The sequence below is a fragment of the Panicum virgatum genome, chromosome 5N (assembly GCF_016808335.1).
Source record: "Panicum virgatum strain AP13 chromosome 5N, P.virgatum_v5, whole genome shotgun sequence".
Classification (NCBI taxonomy): Eukaryota; Viridiplantae; Streptophyta; class Magnoliopsida; order Poales; family Poaceae; genus Panicum; species Panicum virgatum.
The window spans coordinates 60,396,283-60,416,205 of record NC_053149.1 but is presented as its reverse complement, the minus strand read 5'-3'; the positions used below and the strand labels follow the sequence as shown (position 1 = coordinate 60,416,205).

Below are 19,923 nucleotides of genomic sequence, written 5' to 3'. Positions count from 1 at the left end.
GTCGAACGCCGGCGGTAGGGACGGCTTGGCCCGCCAGGACTGGCTGTCGGTGGCGGGTCCCTCGGTCGGCAAGACGAGGCGCTCGTTGGCTTCGGCAGTGGCGATCACCCATTCTTTGCGCCACTCCTCCCACTTCCCGCCAGTGAGGCTGGGAATGTAGGGCGTCGGCAGGTCGCTCCTTGTCTGGAAGTAGTACGCCCCCACCTCATCCTTACCCTTCCCGGACTTCACCAGGACGAAGAAGTGGCGGAAGAGGATGACGCAGGGCCGCACCCCCATGAACATCTCGCATAGATGGACGAAGATGGACGTCAGGAGGAGGGAGTGGGGCGTGAGGTGCTAGAGTTGGAGGCCGAAGTCTTCCAGCAGCAACAGCAGGAATAAAGAGACCGGCAGGCCCACGCCGGTGGAAATGTGCGAAATGAACATCACAAATTCCCCGGCGCGCAGATTGCTGAGGGGAACCAAGCCTGCTCTAATCCCCCAGACAGTCTCCTGTGGACTCCACCCAAGCAGGCGGCGCACTGTGTTCAGCTCCTCCTCGATCTGGAAACGACGGGGTGAGCGAGGGACGCCATCTCGCTGTGAAGGGGTGGAGCAATCAACGCAGAAGAGCAAGGGAAGAGGAGGCTCGAAGGCAAAGGGGCGCAAAGGTTGGAAGGGAGAAGGCGAATACGGAAAACTAACCGCGCTATGCGGCTTGTCCCTTATGAAGCCTGACCCAACCAGCGCGCCCCCAGAACCGTCGCTGGAACCCAAGCGGCGCCCACGCCTGGTGTTAACCGCCCAGTCCATGACAAGGGGGCCCAGGCCCGCCTGTCAGGGAGGGCGGGTAACAAACAAAGGTGTGATAAGGCGGGATCTGAACCGTCGCCCGCGCGCGAAGCGAGGCGGAAGCTGAGCTGACGTGCGCGCATTAAGCGCTGGCATGACTAGGCTTTTCGGGAACTGCGCTGGTGGTAAATATCCCGTTTACTCCGTCCGCAACAATGCCGAGCGTCGCTCGCTTGACTATGTGTACCACTGTGCGTGGGGGCCACGAGTCAGTAAACCGTTGCGATGTGATGAGGCAGCGAAAAACCCGATGGATGATCAAAGCCGGACAAGACTCCTGCAGTAAGAGGCTTCAAGCTATGCAGAGCCAAATCATAGTATTGGCCCCACCTGCGGGTTCGTCACCTCTCCCTAGGTGGGCCCGGGGGCTACTGTCGGTACCCTGTAGCAGGGATACCCACTCGCATAGTCATCCGCGACTACGCCATAAAGGGTGGAGCTACCGGGCCCCACGGGTCAGGCCCCTACCTCACCAGGACAACGGCCCCGGACCCGCTCCCAGCTCTGGGACGGGTCCGGTGATGCCACGTGTCCCTGAGGAGGGGAAGCTCCGAGCCAACGGCCGAGGGCGCGGACCCCCCATAGGGGTCCGGGACCTCCTCGTGCCCATCCGGGCCTCCCACGAGTGGAGAACCCGCGTACCGCCGGTGGGGGTCCGGAGCCGCCACGTGTCCCGCAGGCCCGGGCGCGGGCGCGGGCGCGAGTCTTCCGCTGAAAGACTCGCCCACCCACCGCATTCAATGCGGGTGGTTGAGGCGTGCTCTGCCGCGGCGGCACGCGGGGCAGCCTGTGTCATGTCTCACTGTGGACCGCGTATTACCGAGGTACACAGTGCAGCCGCCTGCGCCGTATCCACGCAGAGCCCGTCTGCCGCATTAATTGGATACGACGACACGGCACTTTTCCATCATGCCGCCTGCGCCGCAAGCTACACGGCCCGTTCAGCCACGCTGCAGGCGACGCCGCAAGCTACGCCTGGTGCCGTTTCGACAAGACAGGGCAAAGCACGCCGGTCGGAAGATCCCCGCGGGCAGGCAAGAAAATCCAGGAATAAGATCTCTTTCGCCTGCAACGCCATAATGTATGGACAGTACGTTGTCTTATACTACATCGTTTGGGCCCACCTGTCGAGACCCAGCGGCCATGTACGCGCCTCTCTTGAGATATAAAGGGGAGGTGCTCGCTGCACAGGACGAACCCTCTCGGACACACACAGACACACACTGGACTCAGCACCAGAGACGCCAAGACTCTCTCGAGACTAAGGCAATACAACACACAGTGGACGTAGGGTATTACGCTCCGGCGGCCCGAACCACTCTAAACCTGCTGTGTTCATCGTGTTCTTCCAGCGAGATCGAACTAGCCCTAGCTAACCCCCGAGTACTCTCCCTCTGGGCTTAGGCGGTGCATTCCGCCACCCGGCTGTGATTTACCACACCACGACAACATGTCATGAAAACAAACTTATTCAGCGGAGGGGACAGTCTGACGGTACAGACTACATCTCTCGTCGCGGACAGACGAGCAGAACAGAAGGATGTACACAGTACATAAGGTAGTGAGGAAAATGGCATCGTTCGTTCTTATTCGACACATGACACGAGCATCAAGGGAGCAAGCCACCGGGAACGTGATAGCCTGCAAAAAGAGAATTCAAACACGACAGTTGATAAGTCTGCCTTCCGGTCCAGCATACGTTTCTGGTTGTGCATGGTATACTCGTGGTAGTGAACATGAAACATTCAAACTTACTTCCACAGTTGGAGCCTGGCCGGAGGGGCCTCTTGCAGTAGCTGGCGACGTAGACGACCTTGTCCATGCAGATGAACGTCTCCACCGTCGGGGTGACCTTGGAGCAGAGGCACGGTATGTTGGCCCTCTGGATCACGCCGCAGCAGACCGACGACGGCGGGATCTTGGGGTCGGCCGGGAACTTGACATAGTCCTGGCAGTTGGCGATCAGGTTCTGCAGGTCCTGGTCGCAGTTCGGCGGCACGTCGGTGGCGGCGGTCGTCGTCGTCGTCGCCGGCCTCGCCGCCGCTGCGGCCATTGCGATGCTGAGCAAAACCATGCACGCGAGGAACAGCTTTGTCGCCATGGTAGCTGCTGCTGCTAGCCTACGCTGCTACGCAACTGTGACCTGCTAACTCTGGAATGTGGTTTGCCCAACGGGATGTCTGGGTTTATGTAGGATCATGGTCCGTATAACAAGACAAAGTACCGTGGGTGTGCATGGCAGATACCTTGGTTTTGCCGTACGTTTTCTACAGCCGTCCAGCCACGGCAAAACACAGCAGACCGGAGTCACCGGAGCATTTTATACAAAAAAGATCGTCAGAGCCGGTAATCACACTCGACGTCAATCTGTGATTGACGCAGATGTCGCATCGGCGCTTTGATATTTCCCCCCATGGCATGGATAAAATAATTCCAGATTTCAGGAGTAATGGAGTATAGTGGTTTTTCTATTTGATTTCTCGGGAAGTGAAGAACATAATCAAATTTCTGAAGTTGACACTAACGTATCGTTCGGTGCAACTCTGTACTTAAAACACTAATCATCAAGGATGAGGCTGAAAAATGTGGCGTCCAAATGACGGATGCGTCAGCAATATTTACAAGGCGTCCATACATTCATCATGGGATTATTCAGTTCACTCCAGGAGACAGGATGTCCCTTTCGTCTTTTCTTTTCTTTTAGCTGGCCGACCCAGCTGCATTTTTTTTTTGTAAAACTTGCAGTTCTTAGATGTTGCCGTACTCGTTTACCATTCCTCATGCCGAAACAAACTTCAGTCCACTAATTTCAATGACTTGATTCTGTTGTAAGTGTGGCAGGGTGACGATTGATTAATGAAAGAGACAACTACACGGAGAGACATATCCGTTTAGCATTAGCTGGAGAGCTCTCCACTTTTTTTTTTCCAACTACGTCAGATTGGAATGGAAATAACTCAACCTCCCCTCCCACATGATTATAGTTGGCCATTTGGTTCAAAGTCCATGGGGGCACGAGGCCCGACCCAATTTAGCCTGACCCGAGCACGGCCCTGGCCCAAGGATTTTTGGGCTCCGAGCAGCACGGGCCCGATTGTCAGGCCGTGCCTGGGCCTCTTTGTCGGCCCGTTGAACATGTCCAGGCATGGCCTGAAATAGGCGGTCCAATCGGCCCGATGGGTGGCACGATAAACCCATTCAAATATCAGCCCTCGCCAACCAAAAAAGTTATTTTTTAAAAAATTCTTATACTATAATATTACTTTTCCATAACTTTCACAAAGTATAAAAGTTATTTTTCTTAATAAAGGCATGTATCATAAAAGTTACATTTTATAGTAATAATGTAGTAATAAGTTACTTTTTTATTTTTCATGAAGTATATAGTTACTTTATTAACACTGGATTGTAAAATTAATAACAACTTTCCTTTCTTGGAGATCCGATGCGATTATATGTTCCATCTTTAAGAAAATTTGAGTGTTCTCCTTTTAAGATTAAATGGAGAGGCCTCTCCATTTAGATTTTCTCTAAATTATCTTTTGGAGAGTCATTTGAGTGAAAATTATTTTCCATATCTTTGTCTTTTCCAACCGCTCTTCTATATCTTATTTGTAGTCTAGAGAGTCGGTCTTACTCTCTATCTTTGGCTAACATGAAATCTGGAATAGAGGATATCTATATTTGGATATTCATTTGAAAAGCTTGTTGGAGGCTAATTTTTCATCAAAATCTCTATTCCTATAAATTAGAAAAGATATAAAGAGTCTCTTGGAAATGCTCTAATTCTCTAAACACGACACAGGGTCAGTTAGTTAATTGACCATTCAGTTTAACTTGCGGACCTCTGCTTGGTTTCGTGGATGATATATCTCAGTCAGAGGGTTAGCCTCGTGACCAGAGCAACTCTGTAGCGGCATATCGGCAGAGACAGGGAAGGTTTTGGCTGTAATATCCGAAATTCAGAACTAGCACAAGTGTCCATGAAGCTTTCAGAGTTCAGAAGCTTGCTGGTGGTGCTACAGAATGCCACGGAAGTCAACAGGAAAATGGAGTCAAAACACTTCGTACAAATACGTGTACTATTGATGTACAGATTTATAATACAAGCAACTGTAGAATACACGCTGTGCGCTGATGTATAATGCAGCGCCAACTTATGGCATATCAAAAATAAAAAGATGCTAATCCACAGCTTCGTAGCTTCCTTGCTGGAGCTCATTTCACAATTCTAAACTGGTCCCGTACTTCCATTGTACCTGAGTTTACAAACTGAAGAAAACAGAGTAACAGCTGTTCAGACAAACACCATATATATGGTGGATATTTTTTTCACAATTTCTGGAATTAGTTATGTTACAAGTCCTGTTGGTAATGTAGTTTTCTTTGTACTGCCACTTCCAATCTGAAGTACTATTTCAGACACACGAAAAGAGAAGTCTGGGTAAAAAAGGAAAGACAGAACTGACCTGAACCAAAACATCAGTTCTTGTAGCACGCACCCTGGCATATCCAAACTCCGAAACCCTGGATGAGCTCCACTTGTTCAACTGAATATTCGGAAATCAAGGCAAAGGTTGTTAACGAGTGTATCGGACATCAGTTGCCCCACTAGTTCAAGATTGCGCACTGCTTGCTTTGGAGAGCATAGAAAAGATTTGTCACTGCTCTTACCACAATCTTAGGGAATTTGTCCAAGCTGAATCCTCCAGCTCCAACAATGGCATGAACTGGCGCGGTATAGTTGCTGGTGTCATAAGTATCAATTCCACTTGCGTCCTTCTTTGGCATGCCTTTGCAATTGTTCTTATATAATGCACAAGTCCTCTCGTAGTTGTGTACATGGCCGAAGAAAACCAAATCCACCTGCTCACCGCAAAACCAAAACTTGTTAGCACAGTCAGCGTATTCCGATCCCATTTCTTTTCACAGCAGTGTGGTGCAGTCAGCTTCAGTTTTGAAGTGTGATTTGTTACCTGGTACTTCAGCAATAGTGGCTCGACAGATGTTACAAAAATAAGATCCACATTGGCTGGTATGCCGATATGGGAGGAATACATCGGTCTGTGCCTGCAATTTTCATTGAAGTAGCTGCTCATTTCATTTCTTGTATCTGAACGGCACATATTTCAGAATCAAGAGGAACATAGTAATGGAAAAGCCCGGGTTGCAACTTTTTTGATCCACACGAACTGTCTGTAGCCAAGGTATTTTCATAACAAACATGAGTATGTAATGTAACTCACCCAATGAAAATTACCCATGGTGTCCTCGATCTATTTACTGACGACAAATCTTGATTCATCCATTTGTACTACTCAAACAATACACTTTTCAGATAAGCAATACGCAGATTTCAAAGACTGAACAACAAAATGAAAGGTTGCAGTGCAGTTGATTATATACCTGCTCCGATTTCTCTGACCAGTCATGCTCAGTGGACATCACAACAAAGTGAACACTCCCTTGCTCAATTGAATACCATGGTTTATCCTTACTGACAACAGGCATGCGGAAATAGGATTCATACGCGACTCCGCATTCTCCACCTGAATCTGGGGTCACATACACAGATCCAGAATGTGCATAATCCCTGAGGAAGACACCACAAGTTCATGGCCAATGATGGGGCATTTTCGCAATGCAAACCCACTATTCAGATTGCACCGGCAGTATAAGATTCTGAAAGCAGCAGTTACCTTTCATGATTACCAATAGCGGTCATGTACGAAATTTGAGAAGCTAGTGGATTGATGAGGTGAAGGAAGAAGTCCCATTCAACCAGGAAGCCTGTAGCATAGCTGATGTCGCCTATATGGAAGATCGAATCGACCTTTCCAGTTTCGATTTCTTTAGCAACGGCCTTGACCACAGAAATTGATCCAGGCTGCAAATGTGTGCCGTGACAAGCCATGAGCAATGAGCATTGCTATTGACATTGGTATGTAATATTCAGAATTAATGCGATCAGAGCATCTCATGTGGAAACATACAAATTTCATACAAAGGATCTAGCACTAGGCAATTTTTGCACTACCTGAATGTAGTGTTCCACTGATGGGTCCAACGGTGCCTTCCCCATATCACCATAGATCACGAAGGATGTCTCGTCTGAACCCGCGGCTGGTGGAGTTCTGAATTTGTTTGTGCCACTCCAACCCACAGAATCACTGCACAGGCACAAACTCAAAAGCTGTGAGCACTCATGAACCATCTCAGTCAGTCCTTAGCCATCAGAACGTTTCTAACATCCATGGTATTTTATAATTCCCTGCTAGTCAAATGTTTGCAAGGAAATGTTCGTTTCAGAAAAAAAATGTTTGCAAGGAAATTAGTTGTAGGACTTTACAGGAGAACTTTACCTTCCGTAACGGTAGTTGTAGAACTGAGAAGGCTGGAGGCCGGTCATGACGGCCGAGTGGATGTAGCCAGGGTCATGCCACCCAAAATCCTTGGCAGGGCTTGGTAACCCGGGGATACCTGCACGAGGATAAGTAATAAGTTTATCAAACGAATCCTCCCCAGAATTAAATATGGTCACATTTCTGCGAACACCGTCCTCCCAGAGTCCCATTGAAGAACATCAGCAGAAGATCAGTACTCACTGCACATATCCTTCTGCGTGAACGTTGCGATTTGAGAAGCAGCGGACTTGCCGGCACCGTACTGAACCTGCTGCGGCCTCCCGTCGCCGCTCACCCACGTAAGCCTCATCTGCAACCACCACGCGCCCATCGCTCAGGCACGGGCTAGCGCCGTACAGAGTTCTGCGCCTGAAGGAAGGAAAGGCGCGGCGGAAGCGGCGGGATCGCTCACCGATGTGGCCGTGGAGTCGGTGCTGGAGAGGTGGCCGTAGAGCGGGCTGGCCGGGTTCGCGAACCGGAGCGCGCCGGAGCGCTTGAGGACGCACGGCGTCCCGAAGCCGCCGGCGAAGAGCACGAACTCGACGTCGGAGCGGAAGTTGACGACGTGGAAGGTGAGCGTGGCGGCGCAGGTGCGGACGCGGCAGGCGCCCGACGCGCCGCGCTTCTGGCACGCCGCGTTCTCGCAGCCCAGATAGCCGGGGTCGCTCGTCAGGTGCTGGGCCTGCGCAACCACGTAGACGGCCCGCGTCAAATAACCCAAGCTGAGCTGGGCCCGGAACTTGGTCTCGGCCCACTACCCACAATAATCTAGGCCCTGAGTTGGCCCAAAAAGCCCTGTGCGATTCGTTCGTCATTACGCTAGTAGAGATTCGTCATACACCACCAAACTTTCTAAGTTCTGCCTACACAGATTGCCCGTTTAAAACATGCAACGCACGACGCCACGCATGTGGTGGTGATGGAACGTACGGCCCATAAGACCATAAGTGTGGTCGATGTTTGCACGCTAGCTCGGGCTTGCTTCATTCATGGATGGCTTCTTGTGAGCGAGGCTTGCGAGCATTGATCTAGACATGTTGCATTGGGTACCGGAGTGTGTCCTAACGAAATGCTACAATGAGCAGTGCCTTTTCGTAAACTCAGCAACTTCTTTAATAATGAAGCAAAATCTTGAACATGACAGTAACAAGTTCACATAGCACAATTCATGGCAACTCCGATCCCGTCATTACATACTCCTTCCATCCCAAAATAATTGTTATAAAAAATTTCAGATATATTGCTCACCTTAAGAAATAACTTTGTTACCCTTAATTACTTCTAGCAATTGTGATTGAAAACCGTGTTATTTATTTGGTTTTCTAGATCCTCGATAAATATATATACATTGGAACTCGAAAAGTAACATCTACTAAATATTTGATTGGCTCAATACGTTTTTATATACAATATTTTCTTACTATTTTTGCAAAATATTTTTAACATAATCAAAATGTTTTATTAGTACTAATTAGATTATATCATTACAAGCTAAAACAACACTCTCTATGGGATAAAATTTGAATGCTAAAATTACATTTATTTTGGGATAGAGGGAGTAGGCATTAGGCAAAAGATAAACTAGAGAAAAGAAAAAGGTTATTAGTTATTTACCTTCACCAATTTTTTTAAAGAGAGAGACAAAAAGGTTACCTTAACAGGGTAGTGGCACAGGAGCGGGAGACGCGCTAGATCACCAGTCTGGACGTAGTTCGAACCGCCGAAAGGGCACCCGGTGACACTGCATGCGCATGCGGCCGCCGTTCACGGGAGATCCCCGTACGTCAAGCCGATCGATCGAAATTCGAAACAATCATTCAAGTAATGCATGGATTGCTAGTCGCTCCTCTCGTTTCTGAATTTACCTGGAGTTGGAAGGCGTGATCATGGCGACCCAGTCGTTGCGGTCGGGCCTGAGGACGCCGGCGACGGTCACCTTGACGAACGCCGACGCTGATCGCCAGGTACGGGCCTGGGTTCAGGCACGACCCCAGCAACTTCCGGTTCACCGTCCTGAACTCCGACTTCCCCGCGAAGCTCTCGTGCAGCATCTCCGGCGGCGGCAGCGGCGGCGTCGTCGTCGAGAACGACACGGTGGCGCAGAGGCCGAGGAGCACGAGCAGGGCCGTATGTAGGCCCGTGCGGGCCGTGCGACCGCACAGGGCCCCCAAATTTTAGGGGCCCCAAAATATAACGAGTATACTAGGTATAGTTATATAGTAGATTTTGTTTTAGTTATATTTTGATCCAATACGAAGCAAATTGTAGCCCAAATATGTCATAGAAGAGGAAATATGCCGCTTGACCATTGTCTTTCAATCAAATCTGCAGATCACAGTGCAATCTTTTTCGCTTCCACTATAACCGCTCGCCAGGCACGGCACAAGTCAGTCACGTCTGCACTTCCACCTTCCGGATTTCACTGGGCACTCGCAGGCGCAACGATGGTACTAGGGTTCAGTTCATAGTTTCGCACAGGGCCTTCGAATTTGCCGGTACGGCCCTGAGCACGAGCAGCGCGACGCCAGAACCGGAGAGATCCATGGCAACTGCCCCCGCGCGCGTGTGTGCCTACGTGCGGCCGCGCACAAAATGTGCCCGAGCTAAGCTTATATAAGCAGCGAGAGGAGGCGCGCGCGCGGCTCCACTGTTGCCCGTTTGGGACTACACCGACACATAACTTTTTTCCAAAAAAAAAAGAGAAAAAAACATCAACCTTCCGTATATATAATGGCATCTCCAGCACCCATTAATTGGCCAGGATGGATGGGATAGATGGTCTGCTGGAGCACTACAATCCTTTGAATGGCAGTTTCTTGGGTATTACAGATGAGATGAGTAATTGGTGATGCTCTGATCTAAACATCGAGAGGGCTTTTGAGAACTAGTGGTAAAGCAGTAGGAATGCACCATGTTGGTTGTAAGGTTTGAGTGAAAGGGGCTTGAATGGCGGTCCGGCCGGATGCTATGCTAATGGACTGGAGCAAGTCCCTTGAATTCTAAAAACAAATCGATAGGAAAATTGATGCGGGAATAAAATGTTTTTAGAGATTTTAACAGAAAAATATGTGACGGGCCAAAGGGTAGTTTCTTCTTTTGTGCTTTGTAACAGTGTAAATAAATATGGTTGTCCAACCATATGTTACTGTGTATATTGGACTAGACGATCTGATTTTTTTTATTTAAACAGAGCCGAGCCTATTGCATTGTGTACACCTATATCTTTAACTGTATATATAGGCACAGTTCTGTTTAGTGTAAAAAAATATCAAATCCACTAGTCCAAAATATACTGCAGTGCAGCCCAATTTGTGTAGGCTATTGGCTGTTTCAACATAACATTAAGGAACTAATATGAAAAGGGACGTCTATTCATGTAAATTGTCATTGTACACGTGTATATGTAGAATAATACACACTAATGTAGTAATGTGTGATTCAGCAACTATTTACAGTATAACAAAAAATAAACAAGTTTTCTTTGCTGCAGCTATTGTTGAATTATCAGGCTTGGGGTCTTCTTTGCTGAAGATCCCTTCACAATTCTAAATTGGTCCCGGACCTCCATCGTACTTGAGTTTACAAACTGAATAAAACATGGTAGCAGTTGTTCAGACTTCAATGGCAAATGCAGAACAAGTTAGAAGCACCAAAAAAAGGAAGCTTTCCCACATTTTTTGGGAGTTTGTTGCGTTAACCACGTTAAACTTTTGATGAACTCTTTTGAACATTAAGGGAAAGATAACACACCTGAACAAGCATGTCGGCTCTTGTGGCATGAACCCTGGCATAGCCGAACTCTGAAACCCTCGATATGCTCCAGGTCTCCCCCTAAATATTTGTAACATTGAGCGAAAAAAATGTTAACAACCGTATCAATTCCTAAAGCTAATTGGATCATTGTTAATGACCAATAACTTAAAGATTAAGTGTTGCCTGGTTTGACGGACATATATGACTTGTTACGATAACTCTTACATTGTTAGGGAAGTTATCCAAGCTGAACCCTCCTGCCCCAACAATAGCATGAACTGGTGCGGTATAGTTGCTGTTGTCATAGACGTCAATTCCGCTTGCATCCTTTGTTGGCATGCCATTGCAGTTTCCCTGGTATACTGCACAAGTCCTCTCATAGTTGTGTACATGTCCGAAGAAAACCAAATCCACCTACTCCCCACATAACCAAAACATGTCACTATAGATTGCACATTGTGATCCGACAACTATTATTTCAGGAATAATGTGGTGCAATGTATTCTGAACTCTCAGTGTCATTCTTTACCTGGTAGTTGAGCAGGAGTGGCTCAACAGACGCAACAAAGTTGGAATCCACATTGGGCAGTATACCGCCATGGGAGGAATACATCGGTCTATGCCTGCAATGGCGAGCGAAATGCCAGATGTTATTTATTGTATCTCACAGGCACAGGACAGATTCCAGAATACAAAATAAACCAAGGAAATAAAAGGCCAATATGATGCTGCAGCCAGGTTTCCCTGCCTGATCAATCTTTAGCAGAGCTATTGGCAGAAGAAAATTTAAGTAGTTCACTCACCCAATGAAGATTACCCATGGTGTTCTTGATCTATCAATCGATGACAAATCTTCGTCCATCCAATTGTACTAATCATTAATCAAACAATGAAGTTGTCAGAGCAGATTCTATGTTTCCAAGACCTGAAACAGAAGAAGATAAGGTACAGAGAATTATATACCTGCTCTGACTTCTCTGACCACTCATGCTCGGTAGACATCACAATGAAATGAACGCTCCCTTGTTCGATTGAATACCATGGCTTGTCCTTACTGACAGCAGGCATGGGGAAGTATGACTCGTAGGCGACTCCACATTCACCACCTGAATCAGGAGTCACATACACAGATGCAGAGTTCGCGTAATCCCTGAATCATGATAACAATGGTGCATTATATCACCATGTAAAGCCATTATTACTCAAATTTCAATATTTCACTGAAGGTGCAGGAATGCGAACTGCAGAACTCACCTTTCGTGATTGCCAATGGCGGTCATGTAGGAAACTTGAGAAGCAAGTGGCGTGATTAGGTGAAGGAAGAAGTCCCATTCCACCAGGAAGCCCGTAGCGTAGCTGATGTCTCCTATATGGAAGATGGAGTCGACTTTTCCTGTTTGGATCTCTTTAGCCACTGCCTTGGCCACAGAAATCGATCCAGGCTGCAAATGTGTGGCATATAAATAAACAGTGCATTCAGACTGAAGCATCTCTTGCTTCGAAGGCAACAATTTCACCTACCTGGATGTAGTGTTCCACTGATGGATCCAGCGGAGCCTTCCCCATATCACCATAGATCACAAAGGATAGCTCATCTGAACCTGGAGCTGGTGGAGTTCTGAATTTAATCGTGTCACTCCAACCCACAGAATCACTGCACAAACAAGAAGCCACAAATTGCTAATCAAATTCTTTTTTTTTCCTTTTGTAAGGATCTGGTTGCAGGAGAACTCAGACTCTACCTTCCATAGCGGTAGGTGTAAGATTGGGAAGGCTGGAGCCCAGTCATGACGGCCGAATGGATGTAGCCGGGGTCATGCCATCCGAAATCCTTGGCAGGGCTCGGCAACACGGAGATACCTGCACGCGGCCGATTCCCCCCCCCCCCCCCCCCCCCCCCCCCCCCGAGGAAACTCAAAAATCAACAACACGGTGGCATTTCCTTTTACAGTATAGTTCTCCATTTTGCGAAATCCCCAATAATATATGGATTACTCACTGCACATATCATCCTGCGTGAAGGTTGCAACTTCAGAAGTAGAGGACTTTCCGTCTCCGTACTGAACTTGCTGCGGGTTCGCGTCTCCGCTCACCCAGGTAAGCCTCATCTGATACAGACCCAGTCTCCAGCGCTCAGATTAGCTGAGTCAGATACAAGCGCCGCCCGCGCCTGCATTTGCGGAGAGGGCAAGGTGGGACAGGAGTGGCTGTTGCTCACCGAGGTGGCCTTGGAGTCGGTGCTGGAGAGGTGACCGTAGAGCGGGCTGGCGGGGTTCGCGAACCGGAGCGCGCCGGAGCGCTTGAGGAGGCACGGCGTCTTGAAGCCGCCGGAGAAGAGCACGAACTCGACGTCGGTGCGGAAGTTGACTATGTGGAAGGTGAGCGTGGCGGCGCAGGTCCGGGCCTTGCAGGCGCCGGACGCGTCGCGCTTCCCGCACCCGGCGTTCTTGCAGCCCATGTAGCCGGGGTCGCTTGTCAGGTACTGGGCCTGCAAATCAGAGCCGGGCTTGATAAGCCCATGTGTACTCGGCCCACTATATGGGAACGGCCCTAACTAGATGTTGATTAGCCTTGCTCCTTGCACGGATATGCTCGGGAGGCAAATGCATGGACATGCTGTACTGAATAGAGGACCATGTCTTTGTCAATACTACTTAATTAAGCCAGCACTGTCTTCTCATAAATTCAGCAACCTCTCTCTGAATTCAGGAAAAATCGGCGCAGGAACAAGTCCATAGAGCGAGTAATTCGCGACTAGTACCGTTAGTAGAGTAGCTTGTTAAGGAACAGCCAGCGCGTACAAAAACTGGAAGCTGGAGAAGAAGCTGACCTTGACAGGGTAGTGGCACAGAAGCGGGAGAGTCGCCAGGTCGCCGGTCTCCACGTAGTTCACGCCGCTCAGCGGACAACCAGAGACGCTGCGCGTGCACGCATCAGCGAACTTGGCGCGCGGTGCATGAGAACGACAGAAAACGATCGGATTGATGAAGCGGTGGTAATGGTGTAAGCACCTGGAGTTGGAAGGCGTGATCATGGCGACCCAGTCGGAGGCGTCGGGCCTGAGGACGCCGGCGACGGTGACCTTGACGAAGGCCTCGTCGGGGAGCGGCGCCCCGCCGGTGCTGACATTGATCGCCAGGTACGGGCTCGGGTTGAGGCACGACTGGAACTCCTTCCGGTTCACCGTCCTGAACTCCGACTTGCCCGCGTAGCTCCCGTGCAGTATCTCCGGCGGCGGCGGCGGCAGAGGCGCCGAGCTCGAGGCCGCGCCGCCGTACAGCAGGCCGAGGAGCACGAGCAGCGGCGGGACGACGCCGGAGATGAAGAGACCCATCGCACGCAGCAGCTACGTGTGCGGCCGTCGCGCGCGCGAAATAATGTGCCTGGAGGGCAGCCTGCTAATAAGCTTATTATATGCGGGGCCCCGACGGCCGCAGCAACGGCAACGGCACGCCTCCCCCGCCGCGCCCGTGTGGACGGCGATTAGCGAGGCGTCGCCGCGACGGACGCATCTCGCAGTCGCAGTCGCAGGCAGGGGGGCAGCGGAGGCACTGAGAGGCGGAGAGGGAAGCGTCCAGCTGCCTCCTGCGTCCACGAGAGGGGAACCGAACAGCTGCCTCCTGCGTCCGTGGCCGCGCCGCGCTGTACGTGAACGGGCGGAGCTGCCGATCCCCTCTCGCTTGTTTGTGCGACCGTCGCCATCACCATCAGAGGCCTTATGAACCCGGCCGATTAATTACCGCCAGCCTTGCGGCCCCGTACGTTGCCAGTTGATGGGTCATCTCCGTTCCTACGGCGAGCAACATAAATGGCGGCGGCCGGTGAGGCAAAGGAAAAGACCCGAGGCTGGCAAGTACTCCACTCTACAGTAGGATCAGAGCTGCTGCAACCGAGCGCCTCCGGCCGGCTTTTTTTTTTTCGAAAGATCCGGCCGGCTTTGCGATGCCTCAACCGAACGCGAGGACGGAACACGTGCACGGCCGGCCGGCGTCCGGCGAGACGAGCCGCCGCGATGGGCGCATTGATGAGTCGTCGCCACGGGCGGTAGTTTTCAGACGGATGGAGACGGTTGCTGAAGGCGGAGTTTCAATTGGCTAGTGGCTGCTGCACCGCCTCCGCACGGCTCGCCGATCCCCGCGGAATATGCCTCTGCTTCTCCATCGGAGCAGCAGGAGCCGCACAACTTGTTGGATATATATGTTTGGATGTTTACTGCAATCTCAAGCATGATGATACTGGATCGAAATTGAAAACATGACTCAAGCATGATGATACTGGATCGAAATTGAAACATGACTTGGCGTGAACGCTGCTCCACCGGTACAAGCCTAGCACTAGCACAGGACCAGGGCGTCACGCCATCGCGCACGTCGAGCCACTATGGTTTAGCCAAAGATGGTGTGCGACTGAGAGGTCAAATTGGTGTCAATATGAACGAGATCAGAGAAAACTGGCCAGGCCGCGTTCCCGTGATGGCATTAATCATTAGAGGGCTGCCGCTGCACGGTATCCTGCTGGGTAGCCGTCCAGTTTCAGGTTTAGGGCATGGGGGGTGAGCTCTCACAACATTTCTACTGGTATCCGTGCCCTAGCAGCCTCTCCGATATTTTTAAGAGCATCTCCAACTGATTACTCATACCTCATACTTTAAATATTCTCTCTCCATTACCAATAGCTACTTTTATTTTTTAGATAATGGTTGCTACAGCAGATTACCAAAATTTAATCACTAATAATAGGGTAGAGGAAAAATCCCCTTCATTTAGATGAGAGAGATATGTGTTTTGGTGATTACTAAAAACTTATAGGTAATGGGGATAGGATTGGTAATCTGTTGGAACACCTCCATCACCAAAACATCAATTTTTTGTATTGGAGAGAGGGATAAGTAATCTGTTGGAGATGCTCTAAGCACAGCCACTAGCTATGATTCTGAACAAAAAAAAAAGTCGTGAAACTTACATCTGCAGCAATAATGATGTTTCACATGCAAACGCTTTTGATACAGATACAACAACTAAATACTATACAAAAGAGAACTTGAGGTCATCGGTCAGTAATTTCCGATAGGCACATATGAGTACCTTCAAAAGTAGCGCACAAAAAAAAAATATTACAATCTACCCCTATTGTGCAGAAGAAAGACAGAGTAGAAGATATGGCACCTGGGCAGACAGTTATTGACACTGGAGCTGGAAACTGTTAGCAACAAAATCACCTGAATAAATGATCGCATAGTTTATTGGCAAAATGGTGGGAGCTGAAACCCAAATGGTAACTTCCTTTCAGACTCTTTGAAAGGCCACATCAGCAAAAGTTCATGGAAATCACAAGCAGCAACTAAATGAAATTTCCTCATCTAACATCTGCAGTCTAGTAAGAAGAGTAAAGCCCAGAATCACAAAATTATGACTGCAGAAATGCATTCAGAATCATCCAAAAGCCAAGGAATTCAGCAATGAGTATGCCTTGCTTAAATAAACTCTTGATCTTGTATTCCTATATGCACACAAATCGTCTATATAACCTACGGAGTAGATCCTTCTTCCAATGTTTCAGTGTGCCATGCCATCCACTGGACCATACCAACTACAACTACAATCCATTACCTCAAACATTTATGTGGGAGTTTGTATTTATCTGGTTGATCTACTCTTTCGGATTACATCAGACAACAAGTAGACCTATCCTCTGAATACCTCCACGATGAGACAAACCAAAGAATCTAGCGTCCACCATTCTACCAAAAAATTTGGAGGCACAACAAAACCATGCAAAGAATCAACTGACAAAAGCAGATGGTAAACCCTGGGGTCCATCCACCTTAATAGAACTCAAACCTGTGTTCTTCCGCACATTATGCTCATCCATCAACCTCCTAACCTTCATCATATCATCCCACCGCCCACACATGGCATAAAGGTCAGATATCAACATATATAATCCAGTGTTTTAATCAGATATCTCCAGGGCCAATGCTTTCTCCATTCCCTCGATGGCAATCTTAACATTCTTGAACTTCTTGCATGCTGCCAGCAATGATGTCCAGATGAAGACATTTGGTTCGACTTTCATGGTTTTGATAACCTCATAAGCATCCTCCAATAGCCTTGCCTTCCCATAGAGATCAACCATGCACCCATAGTGATGTATATTTGGCTCAAGGCAATATCTGTCAACCATAAGCTTAAAGAACTCCCTCCCTTTCTCCACCAGCCCAGCATTCACACATGCGCTGAGCACCGCTGTGAATGTCATCTCATTTGGTTGCACTCTTCTTTGACACATTTCCTCAAATAGCTGAACAGCCTCCTTGTTGCGCAAATGTGAAGCCATACCACAGATCATAGCTGTCCAGTGCATAACATTCCTATTAGGCACCCGAGAAAACACACGGGTGGCATAGTCAAGGTGGCCGGCCTTGGCGTAGCAATCAATGAGCGTTGTCCCGAGGTGCATACTGGTAGGCAGCGTGCAGCGTACAACATAACCGTGAACCGATCTGCAGAACGGCGGCAACAAGCCAGCTGAAGTGCAGGCTGTGAGGAGGGTAGTGAGCATGATACAATCCACAGCAATATTGGTGGTAAATGTCACCGAACGGAAGAGAGCAAACCCGTCAGCGAGGCGACCACGTGAGAAATAGCAAGCAAGCATGGTCGACCAAGACACGGCCTCCTTGTCGGGGATACCATCGAAGAATGCGCGCGCGGAATCGAGGTCGGAGGAGCGGCACAGTGACGCGAGCATGATGTTAAGGACGTAGATGTTGCATGTGGCGGGGGGTATTTGATCGAACAGTTGGTGGGCGGCGGACGGGGAGAGGAGCGAGTAGGAGCGGAGGAGCGAGGAGGCGACGTGGGGGTAGGCAATGAGGTTGGACCTGAGCAGGTGGCCGTGGAAGTGGGAGAGGAGCGGGAGTGAGGAGGCGGCGGAGAGCGGCTTGAGAGCGAGCACGGCGGCGCGCGAGGCGAGGTAGGATGGGTCCGAGGGGCGGAGACGGAGGCGGAGGAGGGAGTAGAGATGGAGTGCCGAGGACGGGCAGGCGGCCCCGCGGAGGGCGTTGAGGAGGTCGCCGGCGGCCAGGTGATGAGTAAGGGACATTGGGCAGGGAGCAGGGGGTGCGACAGCGACGGCGCCGGCGCCGCCGCGGCGGGTTCGGATGAACCCAGGGGGCGGGGAGCGATGGGCCGTGGCGCGCGGTGGCCGGTGGCTCGGCCTAGCGTTGGCATTATTTTGGGTCGGGCAGGTTGTGGGGCGCCCAGTATACTGCGAGGAGAAAGGCCCGTTTAGTCCTCCGGATGCTGATATATCGGCCGAATTTCGGTCTCCGAGTCGAGTAGAAATACGTGTACTTGCTGTACAAGTTTGTCAATATAATCTGTTATAATCTGTTGCTGTATATGCGGGATTGTGGATAGGTCATGACCTGCCCAACACAACCATGTCCCTATGCAGGGGAGAGAAGCATATGGTAGTTGACATCAGATCCAAACAAAAAGGGCCATGTCAAAGGAAACTAGCTTTCTTGGTCAAGTTTTCATCATGTAATGGACTTGGACTCTGCTTGGCCCATCAGATTCTTGAAGATAGGCTTCTATATTTAGGCTTCAATCAAAGATACTAATTAGTGTTGGTATAGGACTCTGATTGGTCCAACAAATCTACAAGAGGTAGTTCCCTATAAGGAAAAAAAAGAGCAAATCTTGGGGTGGTTTCTTGGCCTATAAATATGCAAGTTTAGATTCCATGATAATTCCTTAAAATTACAGATCTGGTGGTGCTAGGGTTTTGCAATTGTCTTCAAGGTGATCAAGGGACAAAAGGAATTGGCATTGAAGGATCTTGAGCTGATCATACCAAGAACCCCTTCAAACCTTTGGGCTCCTTGATCTGATCCATATCAAAATTAAGGCCTGCAGTTGTAAGGCAACGAGGGATAAGATCTGATCACATCAAGAACACTTCAAAGACTTGGAGGTGTTTTGATCTGATCTATATCAACCTGCAGTTGGAAGCCATCAAGGGGAAATAACAAGATTGACTTGCTATTCATGAGGTAAGTTAATAGAGTTCATTGCCGTTTTAATTTCTATTATCCTTGAGACATAGTATGATCTGGATGTGTTCATTCTTCATGGATGATATCTGTTTTCTTTCTATATGTTTTGTTTTGTTTCGTTTTCCACAAATCGATTGTCTTTCCTCTTCCCAATCATCTTTCAAGTAGACTCATCCCACGTGAGCAGCAAGCACATATGCATCGATCTCTCGTAGTTGCACCCGTCTGTCTCCTCCTGTGTGCACAGCTTGCAAATACAGTTTGGTTTAGCCGGATGGGTAGATTAGTCCATTTCTTAACCCAAATACTCATGGGATTCTGGTATGTTCCCACCGTTTTTCTCTTGATATGGGAACTACTCCTTCCATTTCAATTTATAAGTTATTCCAACTTTTTTTGGAGAGTTAAACTATTTTTATGTTTAACCAAAATTATAGGAAAGATTACAAAGCTTTATAGCACCAAATAGATATATATATATACTATGAAATTATATTTAATAAAAAACTAATGAGATTTATTTGGTATCACAAATGTTAGTACTTTATTGTATAAATTTGATCAAATTTAGAATATTTAATTCTCTTAAAAGTTGAAATCACTTACAATTTGGAACGGACGGAGTAGTTCGTAATGGAGAGACCTGCTAGCTAGTATATATCCTACACGTACTAGTTCTTTTGATAGAACTTGACACACTTCATTGATCTCTTAGTATCTTTATAAGAACTAACAAAACACCACAAAATGTTACATTTTATCTTCAATCATGTCAAGTTGGGAGCATCGAGTATGTAAAAATTCTTGGTTAGCAAATCTCAATCTAATCCAATACATAGGTGTCAAGTGTCTCCAAACCCCCCCTCTCAA

At 48.7% G+C, this 19,923-nt stretch overlaps 2 protein-coding genes and 1 pseudogene across 2 annotated transcripts; all 3 read right to left on the bottom strand.

The window, feature by feature from the left end:
* Window positions 1-4,841: 4,841 nt before the first annotated feature.
* Window positions 4,842-7,873, bottom strand: LOC120673895 (probable inactive purple acid phosphatase 27). Its single transcript, XM_039954935.1, has 11 exons — window positions 7,651-7,873; window positions 7,440-7,548; window positions 7,197-7,314; window positions 6,872-7,004; window positions 6,534-6,721; window positions 6,241-6,427; window positions 6,081-6,148; window positions 5,811-5,904; window positions 5,509-5,700; window positions 5,304-5,384; window positions 4,842-5,106 (listed from the first exon to the last, which is right to left on the bottom strand). The coding sequence occupies exons 2-11, from the start codon at window positions 7,546-7,548 to the stop codon at window positions 5,053-5,055; spliced, it is 1,224 nt and encodes a 407-aa protein (XP_039810869.1). The 5' UTR covers window positions 7,651-7,873; the 3' UTR covers window positions 4,842-5,052.
* A 2,713-nt stretch (window positions 7,874-10,586) lies between these two features.
* Window positions 10,587-14,371, bottom strand: LOC120673893 (probable inactive purple acid phosphatase 27). Its single transcript, XM_039954934.1, has 13 exons — window positions 14,003-14,371; window positions 13,822-13,909; window positions 13,210-13,479; window positions 12,991-13,099; window positions 12,734-12,851; window positions 12,513-12,645; window positions 12,246-12,433; window positions 11,955-12,141; window positions 11,795-11,862; window positions 11,521-11,614; window positions 11,217-11,405; window positions 10,989-11,069; window positions 10,587-10,824 (listed from the first exon to the last, which is right to left on the bottom strand). The coding sequence occupies exons 1-13, from the start codon at window positions 14,323-14,325 to the stop codon at window positions 10,729-10,731; spliced, it is 1,944 nt and encodes a 647-aa protein (XP_039810868.1). The 5' UTR covers window positions 14,326-14,371; the 3' UTR covers window positions 10,587-10,728.
* A 1,553-nt stretch (window positions 14,372-15,924) lies between these two features.
* Window positions 15,925-18,245, bottom strand: LOC120676201 (annotated as a pseudogene).
* Window positions 18,246-19,923: the final 1,678 nt, after the last annotated feature.